Raw genomic sequence first — 20,175 nt, 5'->3', positions numbered from 1 at the left:
CCAAATTAGTCCTCAAGTGTTCATATATAGGGAATCACATCACCTAGGACCATTGGATTTCAAAATGTAACACATAAACATGATTAAGAATATCCATAGCAGTCTAGCCATCAAGAAAACCAAACCAGTCCACTATAGACCAAACCACCACTTTACTTGCTCAAATTTCATTCCAACTCATACATGAATTTAACCAATGTCTAGCCATGTTTATTAGGCTTGATTAGGGTACAATGAAACCACAAAGATCAAGAAGAAACCCTTCCTTCTCATACCGGTCAGTCAAGGAGATGAAAACAGTCCACAATTTCCTCTATTCATCCAACCTTCATCCTCTAATGATTTTCACTTAAACAACATATCAAGTGTTAAATCTAACTCAAAAGAGGTTTAAAACATGTTAATACTTCATAAACCACCATGAACAAGGTTCAAACATTTCATCAAACACTTGGTAGGCATACTAACTAACTCAACTACTACTTGTTTAATTCAAGAGATTAACCCCAAATCTCAACCAAAACAACTTGTAGTTTGCCATTAAAACTTAAAGTACATGATAAAACACCATAAAACTATCATTTAAAGAATATTTACCTCTCATGTAAGAAGCTTGAACCACCAAATCAATCTACCAAAATGAAAGCTTCAAGCTTGAATCAAGCACTAGGGTTGGAGGAAAGTTTCTCACTAACTCAAGATCTTTCTCTTTTGGTTTTTGCTCTTGATCAACTAGGGTTAGAAAGCCAGAATATGGAGTTCTCTTTCTTCCTTGACAAGCCTCAAGGAGTTCAGCCACAAGGAGAAAAGAAAAGGCTAAGCTTAGTTTAAATTGTCTTCTAACCTTTGGTCAAACAAAATACTTGGTTAGGGTTTTGCCACATAGCCCACTTCTTGTTCAAAACCCGCCAATATTTGTCGGGTACGGATAGATATATAGATCCGCAACCCGGACCCGGACCCGGACCCATATTATCTAATAAAATTACGGATCGGATACGGAATATACCATTCCGACCAGTATCCGCCGACCCGGACCCGTTTTAATTAATTAATAATTAAAAATATATACCTATATGTAATAATTATTCATATCAATACTTACTTTCATTCCCAATTTTGTTCAACCCTAATACCCACCGCCGCCGCACTCTCTTCTCTTTTGCTCTGCCCCCCGAGTCCCGCCTCCGCCAGTCACTAGACACCGGGACCGGCGACGCTTCTATTTTGCTCTCCATCCCCAGCTCCAATGAAATCGCCGGGTTTGGCCAGCTCCAAAGAAGCAAGCCCAGCTCTTCTGTGAGACTTCTCCTCTTTTGCTCTACCTCCGCGGCTCCGCTAGTCCGCTGTGACGCCTGACGGTTGCAGCAAGCCCAACGCTGGCCACCAACTTTTTATGGTTTTGGTGTATTCTTTCATTCTCCTTCGTTCTTCAGTATTAGTACCGTGTTGTCCTGATTAGCTGGCGGAGCAACTAAATATAAGTGTTTGGATAGTAGGGGTCCGCTCATCAATAATATTTTACTCAGTTTGAATTTTCTTTTGCTATGGCTCTCAAATCTTTTTTGTCCGTGTGCCCTTGAGTTCATACAACTATCCTGTGTGTATTTGGCTTGTGATGATTATTTTCTACATCATCATCAATAGTTTTAACTCAAGATTGTGAACCTCGGGACTGCTGCTAAAGTCGGGTTGTTGACTAATGACTGGTAGTTTGTTGTATTTGTAAGTTTACCAGCACCTCTTTGGCCAAATAATAATATGGTAAGTACACTTCACTTGCCAAAAACCAACGTATTGAGTAAATAAAACCAACCCAAGCAGCACTGGGTTGATCAACATTAAACTTTTAAACAAAGTTGATCAACATTAGGCAGGCAAGACATTTTTTTTGCCGGGTAGGCCTGACCCGGATCTGGGACCCGTCGGTGTGGATCCGGTAGAAAGATTAGAAGACCCGTCGGGTATTCAGGCTGAATCCGGAACTAATGCAGTATAACGGGTCCGGGTCCGGATTTATTAATTCCGACCCGGACCCGACCCGTTGACAGGCCTATCCAAAATTTCTCTTAATTCTTTGACTAATAATGTTTCAACCCTTCTAAATGTACCAATACTTATTTAACACCTCTAATCCCTCATATAAAGTCCCTACCACAAATAAAAGAACACTTGAAAAAATCCAAGTGGTGAATTATTTAAAACCAACTCAAGAAAATGTTTTACTTCAAGTAAAAGGAAATGAAATGTAATGCATGGAAAATGTTGTAACACATGTAGAATATACTGCAAGGGCATATAATAAGTGATTTACATCCTAGAGTAAGGCAAGTAATTTGGGAAAATTGTGTTTTAAAGTGAGGGTTCTCACACTCAACCTACTAAAATAACAAATTTCTACAATTTAACCGTGAATTTCTACCATTTACCGGTTTATTTGATTATTTGCGCATGTTGTAAGCTCTTAGCTAAACTGGACCCTGCCCTTGGTTGCTAACTTGCTCGAGCCAGAACTGGGTTCAGTCAAATAGGTTGGAATCCTGAGTCACCGTTTTGGTATACTCGAGTATTACTACTGGAGGAATAAGGCGATGACCAAACGAACCGAGGGAATTATTGGAGTTATAAGGTGAAACTGATCGAAATAGTTCCACTTGAACACCGTATCCTTTTAATGTGTGTTTCTTTCTGTAAAATGGTAAATGTCTCATTTTAATGTGCCAATGTGAAATTTTGAACCATATGTGCGTTATGCTTAATTTACTTGATTTGTTAGAACTGCTTGTGTGTTTTGGAACCTCACTGGGCTGTTTAGCTTATTCCACTCCTTTTCTTTTCCTCAACATGGTTCAAGACCGAGAGTGCTTACGAATAGTACTGAGTTATTTTCTTTTGGAGACTTTAAGTTGTATTATAGTAAATGACTGTAGTACATATTTTTTAGGTTGTATTTAAACTTGAAAGTTAACTAATTTTAAGTATGAAATGTTTTGAAATACTTTAAATGTATATTGAAAATATTTGAAGTATTTCTAACTTTTGAATTATGGATAGTAGTGAGTCTCGACGAGAGTTTGGCAGGCAGTTCGCTAACCCCTCTGGTTCGCATTTGAGGAAAGTGGGGCTGTCACAGCTTACCAGTAAGGCCCCACCAACACACACGTGTGTTTCTACATATATATATATATATATATATATACATACACATACATGCATGTGGGGCAGTAGGGTATATATATATACATACACATACATGCATGTGGGGCAGTAGGGGGTAGAATATTTAAAAGGAATTTTGAAAGAATCTGCAATGCTCACAAGCCCAATGATACAGTTGAGATTACATTACCCTTTCACTCCAGTCCCAGGGGTGTTAGTGGATCGGGTTTGGATCTGAAATTTTCAATACTCGACTTGTATATCCGACGGGTCTTGATCTTAGAGTTTCAGAACTAGGTTCGACAGGTTCGGATCTAAAACGTCCATATTTAAATATTCCAAAATTAAATCCAAAACCAATCACAAATCCAATCTCCAACTTAAACAAATCAAATTACAAAACTAAATAACAAATAACTCACAATAGTCAATTCAAAACTAACCATAAATCAATTTACAAAGTCATTACTAAATTGTTAAAACAGTAAAAGAATGTATTTAAAAATATTTGTATTTTATAATTATTAATATATTGGTCGGATCCGGGTCGAATACGGGTAGGAATCCTATATTCCGTATCCGACCCGTTTTTGTTAGAGTAAACGGGTCTAAATTTGAGTTCGAGTATCAAAATTATTTTTCAATCCAAAGTCAGAAAATTTTTATCGAATTCAGGTCGGGTCCGAATCCAAACCCGACCCGTTGACACTCCTGCCACTCCCTACTCGTAGAAGTAGACAGGAAAATAATAAAATAAAGCAAAGAAATCGCAAGAAGCGAAAAGAAATGTGAAAATCCCATTCACAACTTAAATCCAATTAATTCAGCTCAAAATTCACAGCCAAAAAAAAAAAAAAAACCCAGTTTCCCTTCCTCACTTCGAGAAATTTCACTCCAATCCTAGTCAAATCTGCTGTTTCTTCATCGCCGGGCGGTTAATCAAAGTCGAAAGCAAAGCAAAAGTGAAGTTACTGGTGCAGCAGTTCTCTTCAGCTCGACCAATTCAATTTTGAGATGGAAGAGTACGTAAAACCGGCGTAATTCATTTGTTTATGTGCTTTAATGGCGGTGATTAATGTAAAATAGTAGTAAGATTTGCTTCGACTGTTGTGATGAGGAGACAATGCAGCTAAACTTCTATTGCACTGGTTTTCTTTACTTGTGTATTGCATTATTGAGCTATTAAATTCCTCTCATTATCATTATTACTACTGTTAATATTATTGGTGTTATTGGTAATGTTGCTGATTAGTTGGAAGGAAGTTTTGATGTTTTAATTAAACAGAGAAACAGATTATTGTTTCTCTTGAGAATGTGGTACGAGTTGTTTAAGATTTATGGATGTATCTGGCAAAATTTTGGTGTTAAATTATGGTGAGGGATAGAACTTAGGTTTAATGAGTGATCCATTATGAGAAAGTTGACTTTTGATAGCTATTTTTGTTGAAATCTGAATAGGGAGGGTGTGGTTGGAGTTCTGCAGCGATATAGGCGGGACAGGAGAGTGCTGCTGAGTTTCATTTTATCTGGTAGCTTAATCAAGAAGGTGGTAATGCCCCCAGGAGCAGTTTCGTTGGATGATGTGGATCTGGATCAAGTCAGTGTTGACCATGTTTTGAATTGTGCCAAGAAAGGTCCTGAAATGTTTAATTAGTATTCTTAAAAATTTTGTTCCCTGATTTTCATTGGGAGGACTGGAATTAAGCAAGCTGTTTAAATTAATGCAGGAGAAATGCTTGACCTCTCAGAAGCTATTAGAGAGTATCATGACAGTACTTTGTTCCCAAATATGGTAAAGCTTGAAATTTTAAACTCTTCATACTCTTTTTTGAGTGTTTTTCATTTTGATTTGAGCTGCTTACGGTTGTAGCCTAATATGGAGTTTTATATTTATTGTTTTTTCTTTGAGTAAGAATAAAGCAGGTCCTGCCGATGAATTCTTTTTGGTTACGGATCCTATTTCTTCAGGTTCACCTCCAAGAAGGGAACCTCCTCTTCTCCACAGTATTATGCCATCCCCCATTTTGCCAAGTCTAGCAACTCCAGAGACTCTTGATTCTGCAGAAGATGAAAATTTGTTAAATCTATCAAAGTCCCAGTCTCTTAACTCCACACAAGTTCAAGAGTTGACTATCGATGACATTGATGATTTTGATGATGATGAAGATTTGGAAGAAGTTGATAGTCAGCGATACTCTAGACGAGTTCTGAATGATGCTGCTGATCTGGAGCTTGGATTGCCTTCATTTGCCACAGGTTAATGATTTATGAATGTTCTTGAAAACTTGTCAGCATAGTTTAGTCAATACTTGTCTTCAGCTGAAGTTGGTTAGTGCTGATTGAACACAAAATTAAAGTGCATGGTGGAGAGATGAAAGTACAAGAATCCGCCAAGAGCTTTGTGCCTATTGATGTTAAATAAACAAATATCTCGTCTGTTCATGGTAGCCAATGCCGCATATTTTACTTTTAAAAAATCAATTTTGATATCTGCATTTCTCCCCGTGTTGCAAGATGTTTGGTATTGTCTTACTTAATCAGTCTCTGCAGTGCTAAATTAAAAGCAGCATCTTTTTAGTTGAAAGTGTTTTTTGATATTGGTGGTTTTGGCTGTTTTCTAAATGGTTGGTTTAGAACTGAAGCTTGATAAATGTTAGTTTAGTTGTTCTCTTGTGCAGCTATTAAGCTGGAAGGGATGTTTTTGACTGAAAGCGTTTTCAAAACTACATAAGATATATCTGTTTTCCTCTTGATATATTACCTGCGACTTTAAAAAGTCTGGCGCTATGCGATTTGGAGGTTAAATGTTACTAAAGTTTGCACCTTTGAGTTTTGAGCATGGCAGCATTGGCCAGTTAAATTCTTGATGAGATGCCGCATCCTTTTTAACTACATTTTGGGTTGGAACAAAATTTATAACATTCCTGCAAAACTTTTTAGAAGGAATTTGTTCTGTGTAGTTGTGTTCATAACTGTGAAAAATAAATTATTGCTGTGGCTTTATTTGGATTGTTCAAAGTGATCACCGCTGCTGTCTTAAATTATCTGAATCATTCAACTTTTATCTATTTCAACAAATGAAGTTGCCTGGCACAAGGTCCCAATTTGAGTTTCCGTGTAATTGTCATGTTGGGTATGAATTTGAAGAGTGCAGTATCAGTGATTTTTTTCTGGTCAATATGCAAAAGAGGAATGGCAAAAGTTTTGCTTTCCGGACCTGTTGTCAAAATAGACTCGAATAATGTTGATTATGCTGTTAAAAGTGCCGACCTGTTTGCACCGTATGTTGTTTGAGAGGAAAGTATGGTAATCATTTTATTTGATTCAATCATATTCAGGGGATGGTGGATCTGTGATAAGTACAGTTCTTTAGCTAAGGAAAAGAACAAATTTGTGATGGATAATTTAAATAGTTTTATTGTACGGCTGGTGTAGGAGTAGCTTTATCATACCACAGACAACAACGAAAACTACTTGCTGTGGGGATAGTGCCAAATTCAGGGCCAAAAGGTGGGACGATGGGAAAAGGAGCCCCTGGAGGGGTGTGTTAATTGGGAAGAAGGTATTAGGTCGAAACTATTGTTAAACTGGGGCTTCTAGTAAGTACTTAGATGGGACATCTTTGGCCTTTTTATGGAGTTTGGTGCTTTCTGGTTGTGTTTTTCTTGGAAATGATTGCTAAATGGAGCTGCTTACTGAGATTAATGGGAGTGCACATCTTTGGTTTTTTTATGTTGTTTGGTGGCTTGTGGTTGGGCTTTTTATAGGAAAAAGATTAAGCTTCGTAGGTGAGGAAGTGAGGTAATGCTTTAGAAATTCTGCCATTTCCTTCCCTTTTCTTCTTCTTTAGAAATTCCTCTGAGGTTTTCTTAGGAATATGTCAATTACTCCCAAAGGATCAGCAAATCAAGGAAGATATGCACTGCGAGCTAATTCCTCAATAGTACCTAGCTTGTACCATGGGCTTGTTTTAGGTTTGATGGATGAGAGAAAGGACAGAAGAGACCGGATCAATATCATCTTAGCCGTATTACTGTCTTTAGGATTAGTTTGTTGCAATAAGTGCTTTTGACAAATTGATAGAAACTTGATTCCCTTGACCTGGTCTTGAATTGCAAGAGCACTTTGTAATGTATGGATTCCAAGACATAGATAAGTGTAAATTAGAAGCATATGACTGTTGACATGAAATGCATTTTGGAATACTTTTGAAGTCTAAATAACCACATTATATGGCAGCATATGCTATATCCGATTCATTGCCATTCAATTGCAAAACTAAGTCATAACCCTAATCTTAAAAAAGTATTTGGGCTTGTTAGCTGTTGGTTGTGCTATTTCAAAACTGATTATCAGAAAATAATTATTGAAAAGTCTTGCAAAAATGAAAAGCCCTTTTTGTTTTAGATGCTTTGAAAAGCTCAAAGCCATTTCCAAAAGCATTTCTAGGCTACTTTGCAGAATCAGCTTATATCAGCTTAAAATTTGCCAAATATGCTAAAAGCAGAAACTAAAACCAAAAGAAACACACCCTGGATGGATATGATGTTATATGCTATCTTATACTTAGAAAATTTGCATAAGATCCTTGTCCATGTAACATCATGAAAGTGTCTAATGAAGAACTGGATCTTTTCAAAATCAATCGGCAATAAGTCAAGTGGTCCAAGATACGTGTTAACGAATCTATAATTCCTTGGGAAGCTGATGGGGGATTTTGTCCATTGTTCCTTGACCAGGTCCCTTCTCTTGTGCCTTGTGCATCAAAGTCGTTAGAAGTCATAATTCATGTCTCCTTGTAAAATATGATTAAGTTTTACGGGCCAAAAAACCCTCATGTTGTAAACAATTGAGGATTTAAGTATTGTGCTGTTGACGAAAGTGATTCAGATATGGGGGTTTAGTATAAGAATTGTGAAGAACTTTCTTTTGGTCACTTTTATGCTGTTAAACAAGAAATAAAAAAAAATTGCGGCTATGATTGCTGCTGTCAATATAAACTGCTTTGCAATTCTTTTCAGGTATTATGGATGATGATCTCCGTGAAACTGCATATGAGATTCTCTTGGCTTCTGCTGGAGCTTCAGGGTACTTTGTTTCCAGTAATTCAATTTGATGTGATAGTTATGTTTGATGGGTTGGCTTCATATGTGGAACATTTATTGAACAGGGGCCTCATTGTTCCTGTCAAAGAAAAAAAGAAAGATAAAAAATCAAGATTGATGAGGAAGTTGGGACGCAGTAAGGGTGAACATGTTGCGACACAAAATCAGCAGACATCTGGTTTAGTTAGTCTTTTGGAGACAATGCGTGTCCAAATGGAGGTAAAGATTAACTGCTTCACTCAAACATCTTGTGAACTTTTGAGGCTTACTTTCCTCCTGTTGGATAAGTACATTCCCCATCCATAAATGTAGCTGTTGTTTGGGCATTTCAATATTACTGAGCATTCTTTGTATTAGCCATCTTCTGATATGAAAGAAGCCGGATAAAAGAATGTGTAAAAATCTCCTGTTCTTGCTAAAAGTTACTCATCAAAGTACCTAATAATTCTGTAATTGTGATAATGTTGAGTTGCTTCTGTGAAAGAAGTTTGGTTAGACAGCTACAAAGAACACAGATTTATAGTTGGCACTTCCTAGATAAATAGTGTGTAATGAAGTCATATATTGTGTTAAAGACTGATCAAAGAGCTAACACTTCTCATCTATTATTCCCCCTTGGGAATTTTAGAAGCTGCTTAATTGAGCAGTGCATGTATGAGTGCTGTTGACATCAAAAGCTTTGCCTTTATAGTTAATGGGATGATGTTTATCAAAGATCCATAATGTGTTTTCATAGTCTAAAAATTAAACAAAAGGCAGTGCAACCCCTATCGATGTCTGGTTTACTCTTAAACAGTTTAAATCTCTTTGTATTGCTTTGATTAAATGGTTCAATATTCTCATTTTCTTTAGTCCTCTTTGAGAAAGTCTTCAATTTTTGAAATGATTGTTTGGAAAGGTCTTCAATTTGTAAAATTGTTGTGTTTTATTGCCCTAATTCTTCATCTAGGCAAATATGCCATTATCTGCTTCACATAGTTCCTGTCCTTTGTGGAAGTGCACATGATTACGCCTCTCTTTGCATTCGGAAGTTGAACAATTGCGATGTTGAACATGTTTGCAAGGGGCTCCCGTAAAATAAAAAAGTTTGTTGAAATTTGTGTTTGATTTGACCTACAAGTGTATACGCTCAGTATGGTTGGAGTAAGCACTTGCAAACATTTGGAAAAGGTGGACTTATAAGTACTGAATAGCTAAAAAGTCTTGAATATGGGAACAAAGTTGGGGAAGTTAGAATGACCATTTATTTGTTGTCAGAGTCTCTATAAAGACTTCTGAGTCATCAAAGTTTCTGTTAGTATACTGTTTCATCAGTCTCGCTACAGTAAGATACTAAGATATGCCCATGCAATGTAAAGATTGACGTCTAGGAATATAGTCTAGTTCAAGCATGCTCTAGAAGACAATCTAGTTGTTCCATAGGCTTCAGCTTTTTATTTTTGTGATGGAGTTGGGTTTACAAGATTAAGCTTTGCACTTGGTGATCAAAGTAAGTAGTTTTCATTAGATTATTCTCAAACTCCTCACCTGATGTTTAATCTTTGTTTCGCTTGATGGGTGGTGAGGGCCCATATTGATCTCAAACATGTTATTTCTCCTGCATTGCAGGAGAAGCTGAAAATATGGGGCTTGCAATCAACTGTTGTTAAATCTCTTTTTATATGTGAAATTGCTATGGAATACATGTTCGTTAACCACCTAAAACGTCATTGACGTGGTATATTTATGTCAGCTTTTGAAATTATACATCTTGTTTCTAGTCGAACAAATGTTGTTAGGAATATATCTTTCTTGGCTATCTTAGAACTTCGTTGCTGCAAAATATCGAACCAATTTTTAAAGATTCAAGCTTTGTCTTCTAATCAAGCAAATACTATTCAAAAGTTATGTTTGTGACTCAAACTGCATAACAATCATATTAACATTACTTTCTGTGTGGCCATCTGTATCAGAGGCAACTTTCATGAGATTTCTGCTATTTCTGCTATTTTTCTTTTTTTGTCCATTTTCATGACATTTACAGATTACTGAGGCAATGGATGTTAGAACAAGAATTGGCCTTCTGAATGCAATGGTGGGAAAAGTTGGGAAAAGAATGGATGCTCTTTTGATTCCACTGGAATTGCTGTGTTGTATATCACGTACAGAGTTTTCTGACAAGAAGTCATATATCAAATGGCAAAAAAGACAAGTAATCTCTCTCTCTCTCTCTTTCTCTCCCTCTCTCTCTCCCCCTCTCTCTCTCACGCATCCTGTCTAATTCCGGATATAGCTCAAATACATGTGCAGAGATCCAGTTCAAATCAGTTTATTTAGTTGGCGCAAGTTGTGATGTTCAAATTATTTAACATCAAGATTTTGTTATTTTCAATTTTGTGTCAGTTCAGCTAAATGTGATGGAGGAAGGCCTTATCAATCATCCTGCTGTAGGATTTGGAGAATCTGGCCGCAAAGCAAGTGAGTTAAGGGTGCTGTTGGCAAAGATTGAGGAATCTGAGGTACGCATTTAGTGTTCAATGGCAGAAAAATTTTACTCTATTTTGTTTGTTTGTTTGTTTTGGTTACTCTCTTTTGTCATGAGAAAAGTTGTTATTGAGTTGGCTTTATGCTTAGTTCTATTTTAAACATTCTTTTACTACTACTAATGGTACCTGCATCCGCTTAAGTTAGTTTCTTAAACAAAACAAGACCATTCTTTATGTTCCCATTTTCAAAACTTGAATGCTCCACCTGTGCAATAACCTTCTTAGCTATTCAGATCTTCTGTCTAAAGATTAGTTTCTTGATCATCAAGTATTAGTCCACCTAAATATTGGATATGTTGGTTAGCCATTACCATGAGGTCTTGTATCTTCAACATCAAATGTCTTCTTATTAAAACTCTTCATATGATCCATTTATGACTCATCAGCTTCCCTCAGCCTAACCCCAAGAGTTATAGCTTTCAGGTTATCTGCATGCAAAGGGAAAGTCTTTTCTTCAAGCTATGTGCTTACATTCAACTGTGAAAGTAGAACCCTGTTTTTAAATTAAAGGCGATTTCCATCCAGTTCTTTGAAAAACACAAGTAGTTGTCTCTCTATACTTGTAGCTAGCTACATGAATAAATTAACATAATGAATCACCGGCGTATGCCTCGGTATTCAACTCTAGTGTATTTCCTTTTGTATCAGATGCTTACACCCTCTGCTGGTGAGCTTCAGCGGACAGAATGTTTAAGATGTCTGAGAGATGTTGCTACTCCCCTTGCAGAGAGGCCTGCTCGAGGTGACTTAACTGGTGAAATATGCCATTGGGCAGATGGTTATCACTTAAATGTTAGATTATATGAAAAACTGCTTCTCAGCGTATTTGACATTCTTGACGAAGGAAAACTTGCAGAGGTAAATGGATTCTTTAAAAGCCAGAAACTGTACAATTTTTGACGTCTCCTTTTTAGTCATATATACTTCTTACATTAGCTGAACTTATGTTCCTATATCTAGTTATAATTGATTTGTGGAAATTTAGGTTATGGTGACGATGCAGTCAACAAGCAGCTCCAGGATATATAAAATTAAAAAAAAAAATTTCCCTCTTTAAAGCTTCAACTATGCATCCCTTGAAGATAAGCAGCCTAATTAGGAGCAAAAATGCAAAATGTTTTTGTTTAGGTTCATTGTAGTTTCATTTTCTTGAGATTTAGTACTTTATAAAATTTCAGGTTTCAAGGAGTATTTTAGTCTGTTACTTGTTTGCAGGAAATTTGCAGCAATTGTGTCTTTTGAGTCTTTTTTAGTTGCTTATTACATCAGGAAATTAATTGGAGTAGGTAGCAGTTAAGGGAAATTTAAAAACTAGTTTGCTTTTCTATTTATAACAAGAAATGGAAGTTCCACATCTTTAGGAACGTTTACAGCTTTTTGATATTTATACGTTATTGTAGGCAGAGACAATGATGGTAAAGAATGAATTATTTGTTTATTAGTTTTTTCGTTCTTCTTCCTCAAAATCCAAAACCCCATCTTACCTTTTTTGCCCCACTGTTCATGGGTATCGTTTACAGCCCTAAAATAGTCCCAAGACTCTCTCATTCTTCTGCTAGCGCTAGTAGGCTAGATCACACCTTTCTTGTCCTACATTAGGTGGATGCAAATTGCTTATCTGTAGTTTCCTAGAATGACTTTGAAGATTAATTTGATTATTTGATTATGCATTATCTTGTCTTCAGGAAGTGGAAGAAATCTTGGAGCTTTTGAAGTCCACTTGGCGAATTCTGGGAATCACAGAAACCATCCATTATACTTGCTATGCATGGGTGTTGTTTCGTCAGGTTTTTAAACTAAACATTCTTTCCTTAGTGCAAGGCCTTGAATAGTCATTTGCATCTTGGCCAAATGGTTAACCACTAATTTTTTGTCCATCAAATTGTTGATCATGCATAAGATGGATTTAGCTCTTTCTTTCCTGTTTTGCTAGTGAAGTACAAAAGCAGTTGTTGGGCCGTTGTCATCTATGAGCTTTCACAATGCAAGTTATTTTGCAAATCATTTAATGCATGATAAAAACAGGATTATATTGTTGAATATATCATTAACTTCTTATGACAAGTTTGTAGCAAATTCCTTTGTCTTTTTGTTAATCATTTCCGCTTTTGTACATCAGTGCTTTTTATTACCCTTGATTGATTGGTCCTGACACCCTCCTGAAAAGATGTTGCTTAGTAACTTGTAAAAGTGTTTTGTTTCCATAATGTCTAAAACACCTCATTGTGCATTACAGTTTGTTCTCACGGGCGAGCGAGGGTTGTTGCAACATTCTATTGAACAATTGAAGAAAATCCCTTTGAAGGAGCAGCGAGGATCACAGGAGAGGTTGCACTTGAAAAGTTTGCTTGGAAGAGTTGAAAGTGAGAATGGAGTTCAAGAGATGACGTTTTTACAATCTTTCTTACTACCAATCCAGAAATGGACTGATAAGCATCTCGGAGATTACCATCATCATTATACTGAGGTGTGCTAATAAATCATTTGATCCTTCACATCATTCTTTTTCTTTTTTGTTTGTGTAACCAATGTGCCTATTCATCTATTCATATTGTCAATGAAGTTCTAAATGACAAGTTGGCATAAACGATTAATCTTTATTTTATATTTTTTCTTCTCTATGTTTTTGCAGAAGCTTCAGGGTCTGGAACATTTGCTAGTATAAAGTTTTCTTTTGATGACTGTACACCTTCAAAGTAGGTTTAAAATAATTTAATAGATGCAAAAAGCAGTAAAGCAGCATGTCTCTTTTAATTGCAGAAGAGAGGGGGTGGGGGAGAAGGCTTTTGATGGGATTTAGAAGATCTGGTTCTAACTGAAATTAAAGCAAGTATCATGCCTCATTTATGGCATATACTGGTTGAAAAGTTAATCTATAATTTCTTTTGATGATTAATTTTAGTTGTATCTCTTTCATATTTAAGAATACAATGACAAATTGGATTTCAGATTTAATACCAGCTGTCAGGAACGTGATAAGAAAAATTTGATAGTTCTGATATCTTTGTTTCATCAGCAATTATCAACATTATGTTCGTATGCTTTGTGATAGTTGTTGCTTGAGCAGGTGCTTTCACTGTTTGAAGCATTAGCAACTAAACAATTCTTCTGGGTTTTCTGACTGGTTCTTAAAATATGGTTGGTCTTTTGATCCAATTTTGGAATTTCATTTAGGACTATAAAAAAAACATGAGACTTGCTACCTTCTTCCATACTGTAGAAAGAAAAGAGGAAAATGATATATCAAGAACAGAGAAGTTGTTTTCTGAGTATTAGTTACCACCTATTGAAGCTGAAGCACTGATTGACCATTTTTATTTTCTATTCAGAAAAACATTTAACGTTCGAGGTAAACAAAGTGTGATCATTGTCAATTTGAAATGATTTACATTCAATGGAGAAAAAGTGACAGCTTTTTAGGATTAAATTCTCTATCTCCTATCTTAACTCTTTATTCCAGGTCTGATGCATGTATTGACATTTCTCGTTAATCTTATTCAATCACAATTAGACTTTTAGAATGTTTGTTCTTGTTGTATTTAATTTCTAATCTTCTTTTTGGAAAAGTGCTTTTCTTTCTCTATGCATTTTCAGATGCTCTTATTTTCACTGCTGAAAAAAAAAACTTACATTTGTATTCTACCTTTTAGGCCACAGCAATGATGGAGAGTGTATTAGTTGCAGCAATGGTTGTTCGAAGACTTCTTTGTGAAGAACCTGAAATGGTATTTGTCCACGATGTTTCTCAAAGATTGAGTTCAAAATTAATCAGCTGAAGAACAGTTTTATGTTGCAAATACAACCTGTTGGATCTAGAAGCACTTGACAATTTTTTGGCACTTCCTGCAGGCAATGTACACTGGACCTGTCGCAGATACTGAGCAGATAGAATCATATGTTTTGTCATCCATTAAAAGTGCATATGTGAGGGTGAGTTGTTCAATTTTCAGCTGAAATATGTCTGGTTTCTTCAGTCGGGTTGTTTTCTTTATTTCCTTTCTTTTTTGGGAGATGGGATTAATGGGTGGGTTTTGGCCATCCTAAAGTTAAGGACCCTGGTCGTTTGTATGGTTCCCTTCTGTATCCTGTTTGAGGCCACAATGGGATGATAGGTTATAGCAGAAAATCAGCTAGGCACTAGGATGTTGCTTCAAATTGCTTGAAAGAAGGGAACACACTGGCCGACTTCTGAACAAGGAAGTTATTACGGCTGAAAGTCTAAAGAATGGAAATTTATGGAAATCATTGCTTTGCACGTTCTACATTTGTCGATAAGTGAAAATTGGAGGCATGTTTAAAGAGAAAATAGAGGCATGTTTCAAGAGAAATTTATGAATTTAAGAGATGCCAATACCCATTGGTATTTCACCAGCGTAGTGTTTCCCTCTTTCATTTTTTGGTTTCAACACTTGATGAGTGATCAAACAGCCTTTGAGTCAGGTTTATTTGCACATGACTTTTATATGACAGTCTGGCTTTGTTTGGAATCAGAAAAATAGTGCACTGAAGAATGCCCTCTAATTGGCTGGTACCAAACAAAATTGTCTGTTGTCACTTTTTATGCAGATAATTAAGGATGTTGAGACGATGTCTGATGTAACACACGAGCATCCGTTGGCATCACTTGCAGAGCAAACAAAGAAACTTTTGAAAAAAGATGCAACTATGTATATGCCTATCCTATCTCAGAGGCACTCAAATGCAACTGCTGTTTCTGCCTCTCTCATTCACAAGCTTTTTGGAATCAAATTGGTAAGCTGATGCATAGTTAGTATATGAATGTTCTATGGTAGCATATATCTTTATGCATCTGGAACCACAGAGGCTTAACAATTACTTTCTTCAGAAACCATTTCTCGATAGTGTTGAACATCTCACTGAAGATACTGTAGCTGTATTTCCTGCTGCTAATAGCCTTGAGCAGTATGTAATAGAAGTCATCATGTCAAACTGCAACGAAGAAACTGGAGAAATGTATTGCAAGAAACTAAATTTATACAAGGTAAGTATGTTGTTTCAGCGAAGTAGTAGTAAAATTCTTCTGGTTTGATTAGTATTTTGGTGTTTTACTATCTGATAGGATTTTGTTTCCATACTAAAAGAACTCAAGATGTAGTCTTGAGCTAAAAGCCAAAACCTTTAAGTGGACAAGTTTGATTACTGTTGCTCTTAAGTTCTCATTTCTGAAGTTTTGAAAGGCAGCTTCATAGAGTTGTAGTACTTTTTCAGGGTTTAAATACTCGCAATTAGTAGCTCAGCCTTTGAATGCTTGGTATGAGGCAGAGGTACCTTTTCTTTTGTGGGTGAGGGTGGGAGGGCACTAGTCATGGATTTTCACTTTTCAAACTTATTATATTGTTGCCTGTAGAATTGGAAATTTCTCGTTATATATTTGTAAAATGTAAGCTATGTTCCGAAAATTTTATTCACTAAATGCCCCCCCCCCCTTTCCCCCCCAACCCATTCCTCCAAAAAAAAACAAAAAAGAAGATTACAAGTCATGCCCGTCAACCTTGTGCACTAAAGTGGACGAGCTTTCCTATCCTAGCAAACAGTTGGGAAACAAGGGGGCCAATTACTTTTTGGACAAAGCCCTTTCCTATTCAGTATATTCCTACCACATTCAATCTAAACGGGAGTCCCACTGCAGTAAAGATTTCATCTGGATAAGATAATTCATAGTGCTATTTAAATATGAAGTGGATAACCAAATACTCCTTTAATCACAATTCCAGAAATATGTAATTCTATTGTTGGAGGCACTTGCTACTAGGTAAAGCAACTGAAGATTGCTTTAATTGAACAAATTAAACCCTTTGCTGACTTCATATTATTAAAAGCATCAATTCCACTTAAAGCTTAAGTACATCATTCAAAAATCTTCTTGTTTTATATTAAAAATTAGAAACACCCTCTTACCTTCATAATTAAAAAGAAAAATGAAATTAATTGATAAAGGACACATGCATTCATTGTGCACTGAAGTAGCAATGCTTGTTCTCTAAAACATTCTTCTCCCTCTGTCCCATTTCATTAGCTATGGTTTTTATTTTGGTGATGTACCAAATTATTTGTCATGGTCTGAAAAGGAAATAAAGAAGGACCAGCTTCCCCCTGTTACCTTTTGTACCTTTTCCTAAAAGAGCAATGATGTCATGTTTTATTAATACTCTAACAGAGCTTTCTAAAATTTAAAATGTCAAAAGCAAAAATTTTTAAAAAGAGCATTAGAATCAAATTCCAACATTTAATACTCTAATAGTTAAAAAATTCAGAAGAAACTAATGAAGTTTGAATATAAATCTAGGTGCTATCATGGAAAGAGTTTATTGCTAGTTGGTCAAGCATCAAATGTCTTGAACTGTGTACAAAGTTGACCGTGACAAATAAGACAAGACGGAGAGAGTAACAATAACCTTTTGAGATCTGAACAAAAAATTGTAGAGTCTGAGTATGTAATTCAGAGTCACGTGACTTGTCTAGTTGTCCAAAATTTTGGTAATATATGCTGATAAACATAATTCTATTTGGATAGCATCTCAGGCAACTCAAGGACTTTGATGCCTCTGTTTGGTTGGCTCTTTGTTTTGCTATTGGTATGCAAAAACTGTAGGTCAGATGATATGATTTCAGATGAGTGATTGCTGTAAATCACACAAATGCTCTCTGTTGAATGCAATGGGCAATTTAGAAAATGATGTCCACATCTATTGTAGTTAAATGTTTGAATTTAGACTAAGGAATTCAGATGAGTAGGGAGATTGCTGTTTCCTGGTACAGGTTCCCGAGTACTCTGTGTGTTGCTTTTGTTGTTTTCCATTCACATTGTTACTTTTTATAAAAATATGGTATTCTGTATAAAAAATAAGTGTTCTATGTTGTGAAAGAGCTTGTATTGAAGCCTTTTCGTTTTCATCAAAACTATGCAGTAGGGTTTTCCAAACAATTGCTTTTGTGAATAAGGATAGCTAGTATGTAGTTAATGCCTATGTGCATGTCATGAACTGATGCTGAATTTGCTGCTGTTAACAGGTATTTTGGGAGGAAAACATCTAGTCACTGTATTATGAGTGACCAACTAGTATTTATAGGAGTACAAACCTAATAAACTATTTACAAGAATACCCTTACTAATTTATTACCTACAAGAATACTTATATTCTCTTAACATTCCCCCTCAAGTTGGAGCATATATATCATAAGCACCCAACTTGTTACAAATGTATTTCACCCTAGAACCCCCTAAACTCTTGGTAAACACATCAGCCAATTGATCTACAGACGGTACATGAGATGTCTTGATGACTCCGTCAAGCAATTTCTCTCGAATGAAATGACAATCAACTTCAATATGTTTTGTCCTTTCATGAAACACTGGATTAGACGCAATATGAACAGCTGCCTGATTATCACACACTAAATTCATAGGCTGTTTATGCTCAAACCCAATTTCAAGTAACATGCTCTTCAACCAAACCAACTCACACAGTGTGAGCCATAGCGCGGTATTCAGATTCTGCACTTGATCTGGAGACAACTGTTTGCTTCTTACTCTTCCACGACACTAAATTACCACCAACAAATACACAATATCCTGTGGTCGATCTTCGATCTGAGGCAGAACCAGCCCAATCTGCATCACTATATCCTTCAATATCAGTGTGTCCATGATTTTGATACAGCAACCCTTTTCCAGGAGCACTCTTAAGATACCTGAGAATCCGTATAACAGCATCCCAATGACTAGTACGAGGGGTATCAAGAAATTGACTCACAACACTCACTGCAAACGAAATGTCAGGTCTCGTTACAGTGAGATAATTTAATTTACCCACAAGTCTTCGATATTGCTTAGGATCATCAAGTAATGCACCTTGATCTCCTTGCTAATTTCACATTGGGATCCATAGGAGTATCCACAGGTCGGCAACCTAACATCCCAACTTCACTCAACATATCGAGTACATATTTTCTTTGACATAAATAAATCCCATATTTAGACCGAGCTACCTCAATACCCAGAAAATACTGTAGATGACCTAAATCCTTTGTCTGAAAGTTTGCCTGCAGATTGGATTTAAGTTTCTGGATCCCCACAACATCATCACCTGTAATCACAATATCATCCACATAAACAACTAATAAAATTTTACCAGCATTAGAATGCCGATAAAATACAGAGTGATCTACTCCACATCTTGTCAGACCGAACTCCATGACAACACTACTAAACCGGCCAAACCAAGCCCTCGGAGACTGTTTCAATCCATATAAGGATTTTTTCAAACGACAAACCAACCGCGGATTCTCCCCCTGAACAACAAATCCAGGAGGTTGTTCCATATATACCTCTTCTTCCAAATCTCCATGCAGAAATGCATTTTTCACATCCAACTGATGCAATGGCCAATTATAAGTTGCTGCCAAAGAGATAAGAAGACGAACAGAGGTAATCTTTGCAACAGGAGAAAATGTTTCTAAGTAGTCTACTCCATACACCTGAGTAAATCCTCTAGCTACCAGACGAGCCTTCAATCTATCAATAGAACCATTAGGCTGCACTTTTATAGTGTACACCCATTTACAACCAACAACAGGCTTACCTGAAGGACGAGGGACAAGATCCCAAGTACCATTTTGTTCCAAAGCAGACATCTCTTCTTGCATAGCTAATCTCCAACCAGGATGATTAAGAGCATAGGTAATAGACTTAGGAATGGAGATAGAATCAAGGGAAGCAACAAAAGAAGAATATGACATAGAGAGACGAGAATAAGAAACAAAATTAGAAATAGGATGGGAAGTACAATGTCTCTTACCTTTGCGTAAAGCAATAGGAAGATCTAACTCAGAGGAGGGCGTCATACCTGGATTTGAAGATTGAGAGTTAATTGGTGAAGTGCGTGGCATATCAGGAACTTTCTCAACCATGGAACGACGAGAGTAAACTTGAAGATGAGGACGAGATAATCGAGCTATGGAATCTGGTGGACTAGATAACTCAGGTAATAAAGGGGAAGGGACTGGTAAAACAGGAGAAGAAAAAGAGGGACACTGGTCTAACTCACAAGGCATACTGTGTTTGATAAAATATGGAGTAGATTCAAAGAAAGTAACATCAGCACAAGTAAAAAATCGATTTAAAACTGGACTGTAACATCTATACCCTTTTTGCGCTCGTGCGTATCCTAAGAAAATACACTTAATAGCACGAGAATCTAATTTATCCACCCCGGGAGTAAGCTGATGAACAAAGCACACACATCCAAAAATACGAGGAGGTAATTTAAACACAGGTTCATGAGGAAAAAGAATGGAGTGAGGTAATTGACCTCCAAGAATATTAGATGGCATGCGATTAATTAAATAACATGCAGTTAGAACTG

The 20,175-nt window shown here is 36.4% G+C and overlaps 1 protein-coding gene across 1 annotated transcript in view; it reads left to right on the top strand.

Moving 5' to 3' along the window:
* The first annotated feature begins 3,956 nt into the window (after positions 1-3,956).
* Positions 3,957-20,175, top strand: part of LOC113762420 (protein unc-13 homolog) — a 28,184-nt gene continuing 11,965 nt past the window's right edge. Inside the window, exons 1-15 of the mRNA XM_027305869.1 lie at positions 3,957-4,181; positions 4,618-4,793; positions 4,887-4,951; positions 5,073-5,415; positions 8,181-8,247; positions 8,330-8,483; positions 10,288-10,455; positions 10,652-10,762; positions 11,438-11,647; positions 12,475-12,576; positions 13,026-13,256; positions 14,440-14,514; positions 14,639-14,719; positions 15,356-15,541; positions 15,636-15,791. Coding sequence (XP_027161670.1) covers positions 4,174-4,181; positions 4,618-4,793; positions 4,887-4,951; positions 5,073-5,415; positions 8,181-8,247; positions 8,330-8,483; positions 10,288-10,455; positions 10,652-10,762; positions 11,438-11,647; positions 12,475-12,576; positions 13,026-13,256; positions 14,440-14,514; positions 14,639-14,719; positions 15,356-15,541; positions 15,636-15,791 — 2,133 coding nt within the window. The 5' untranslated portion in view covers positions 3,957-4,173. The remainder of the gene's footprint in view (positions 4,182-4,617; positions 4,794-4,886; positions 4,952-5,072; positions 5,416-8,180; positions 8,248-8,329; positions 8,484-10,287; positions 10,456-10,651; positions 10,763-11,437; positions 11,648-12,474; positions 12,577-13,025; positions 13,257-14,439; positions 14,515-14,638; positions 14,720-15,355; positions 15,542-15,635; positions 15,792-20,175) is intronic.

This window comes from Coffea eugenioides, chromosome 2 (assembly GCF_003713205.1).
Source record: "Coffea eugenioides isolate CCC68of chromosome 2, Ceug_1.0, whole genome shotgun sequence".
Classification (NCBI taxonomy): domain Eukaryota; kingdom Viridiplantae; phylum Streptophyta; class Magnoliopsida; order Gentianales; family Rubiaceae; genus Coffea; species Coffea eugenioides.
Note: the sequence above shows the minus strand (reverse complement) of the source record. Positions and strands in the feature narration are given on the sequence as shown.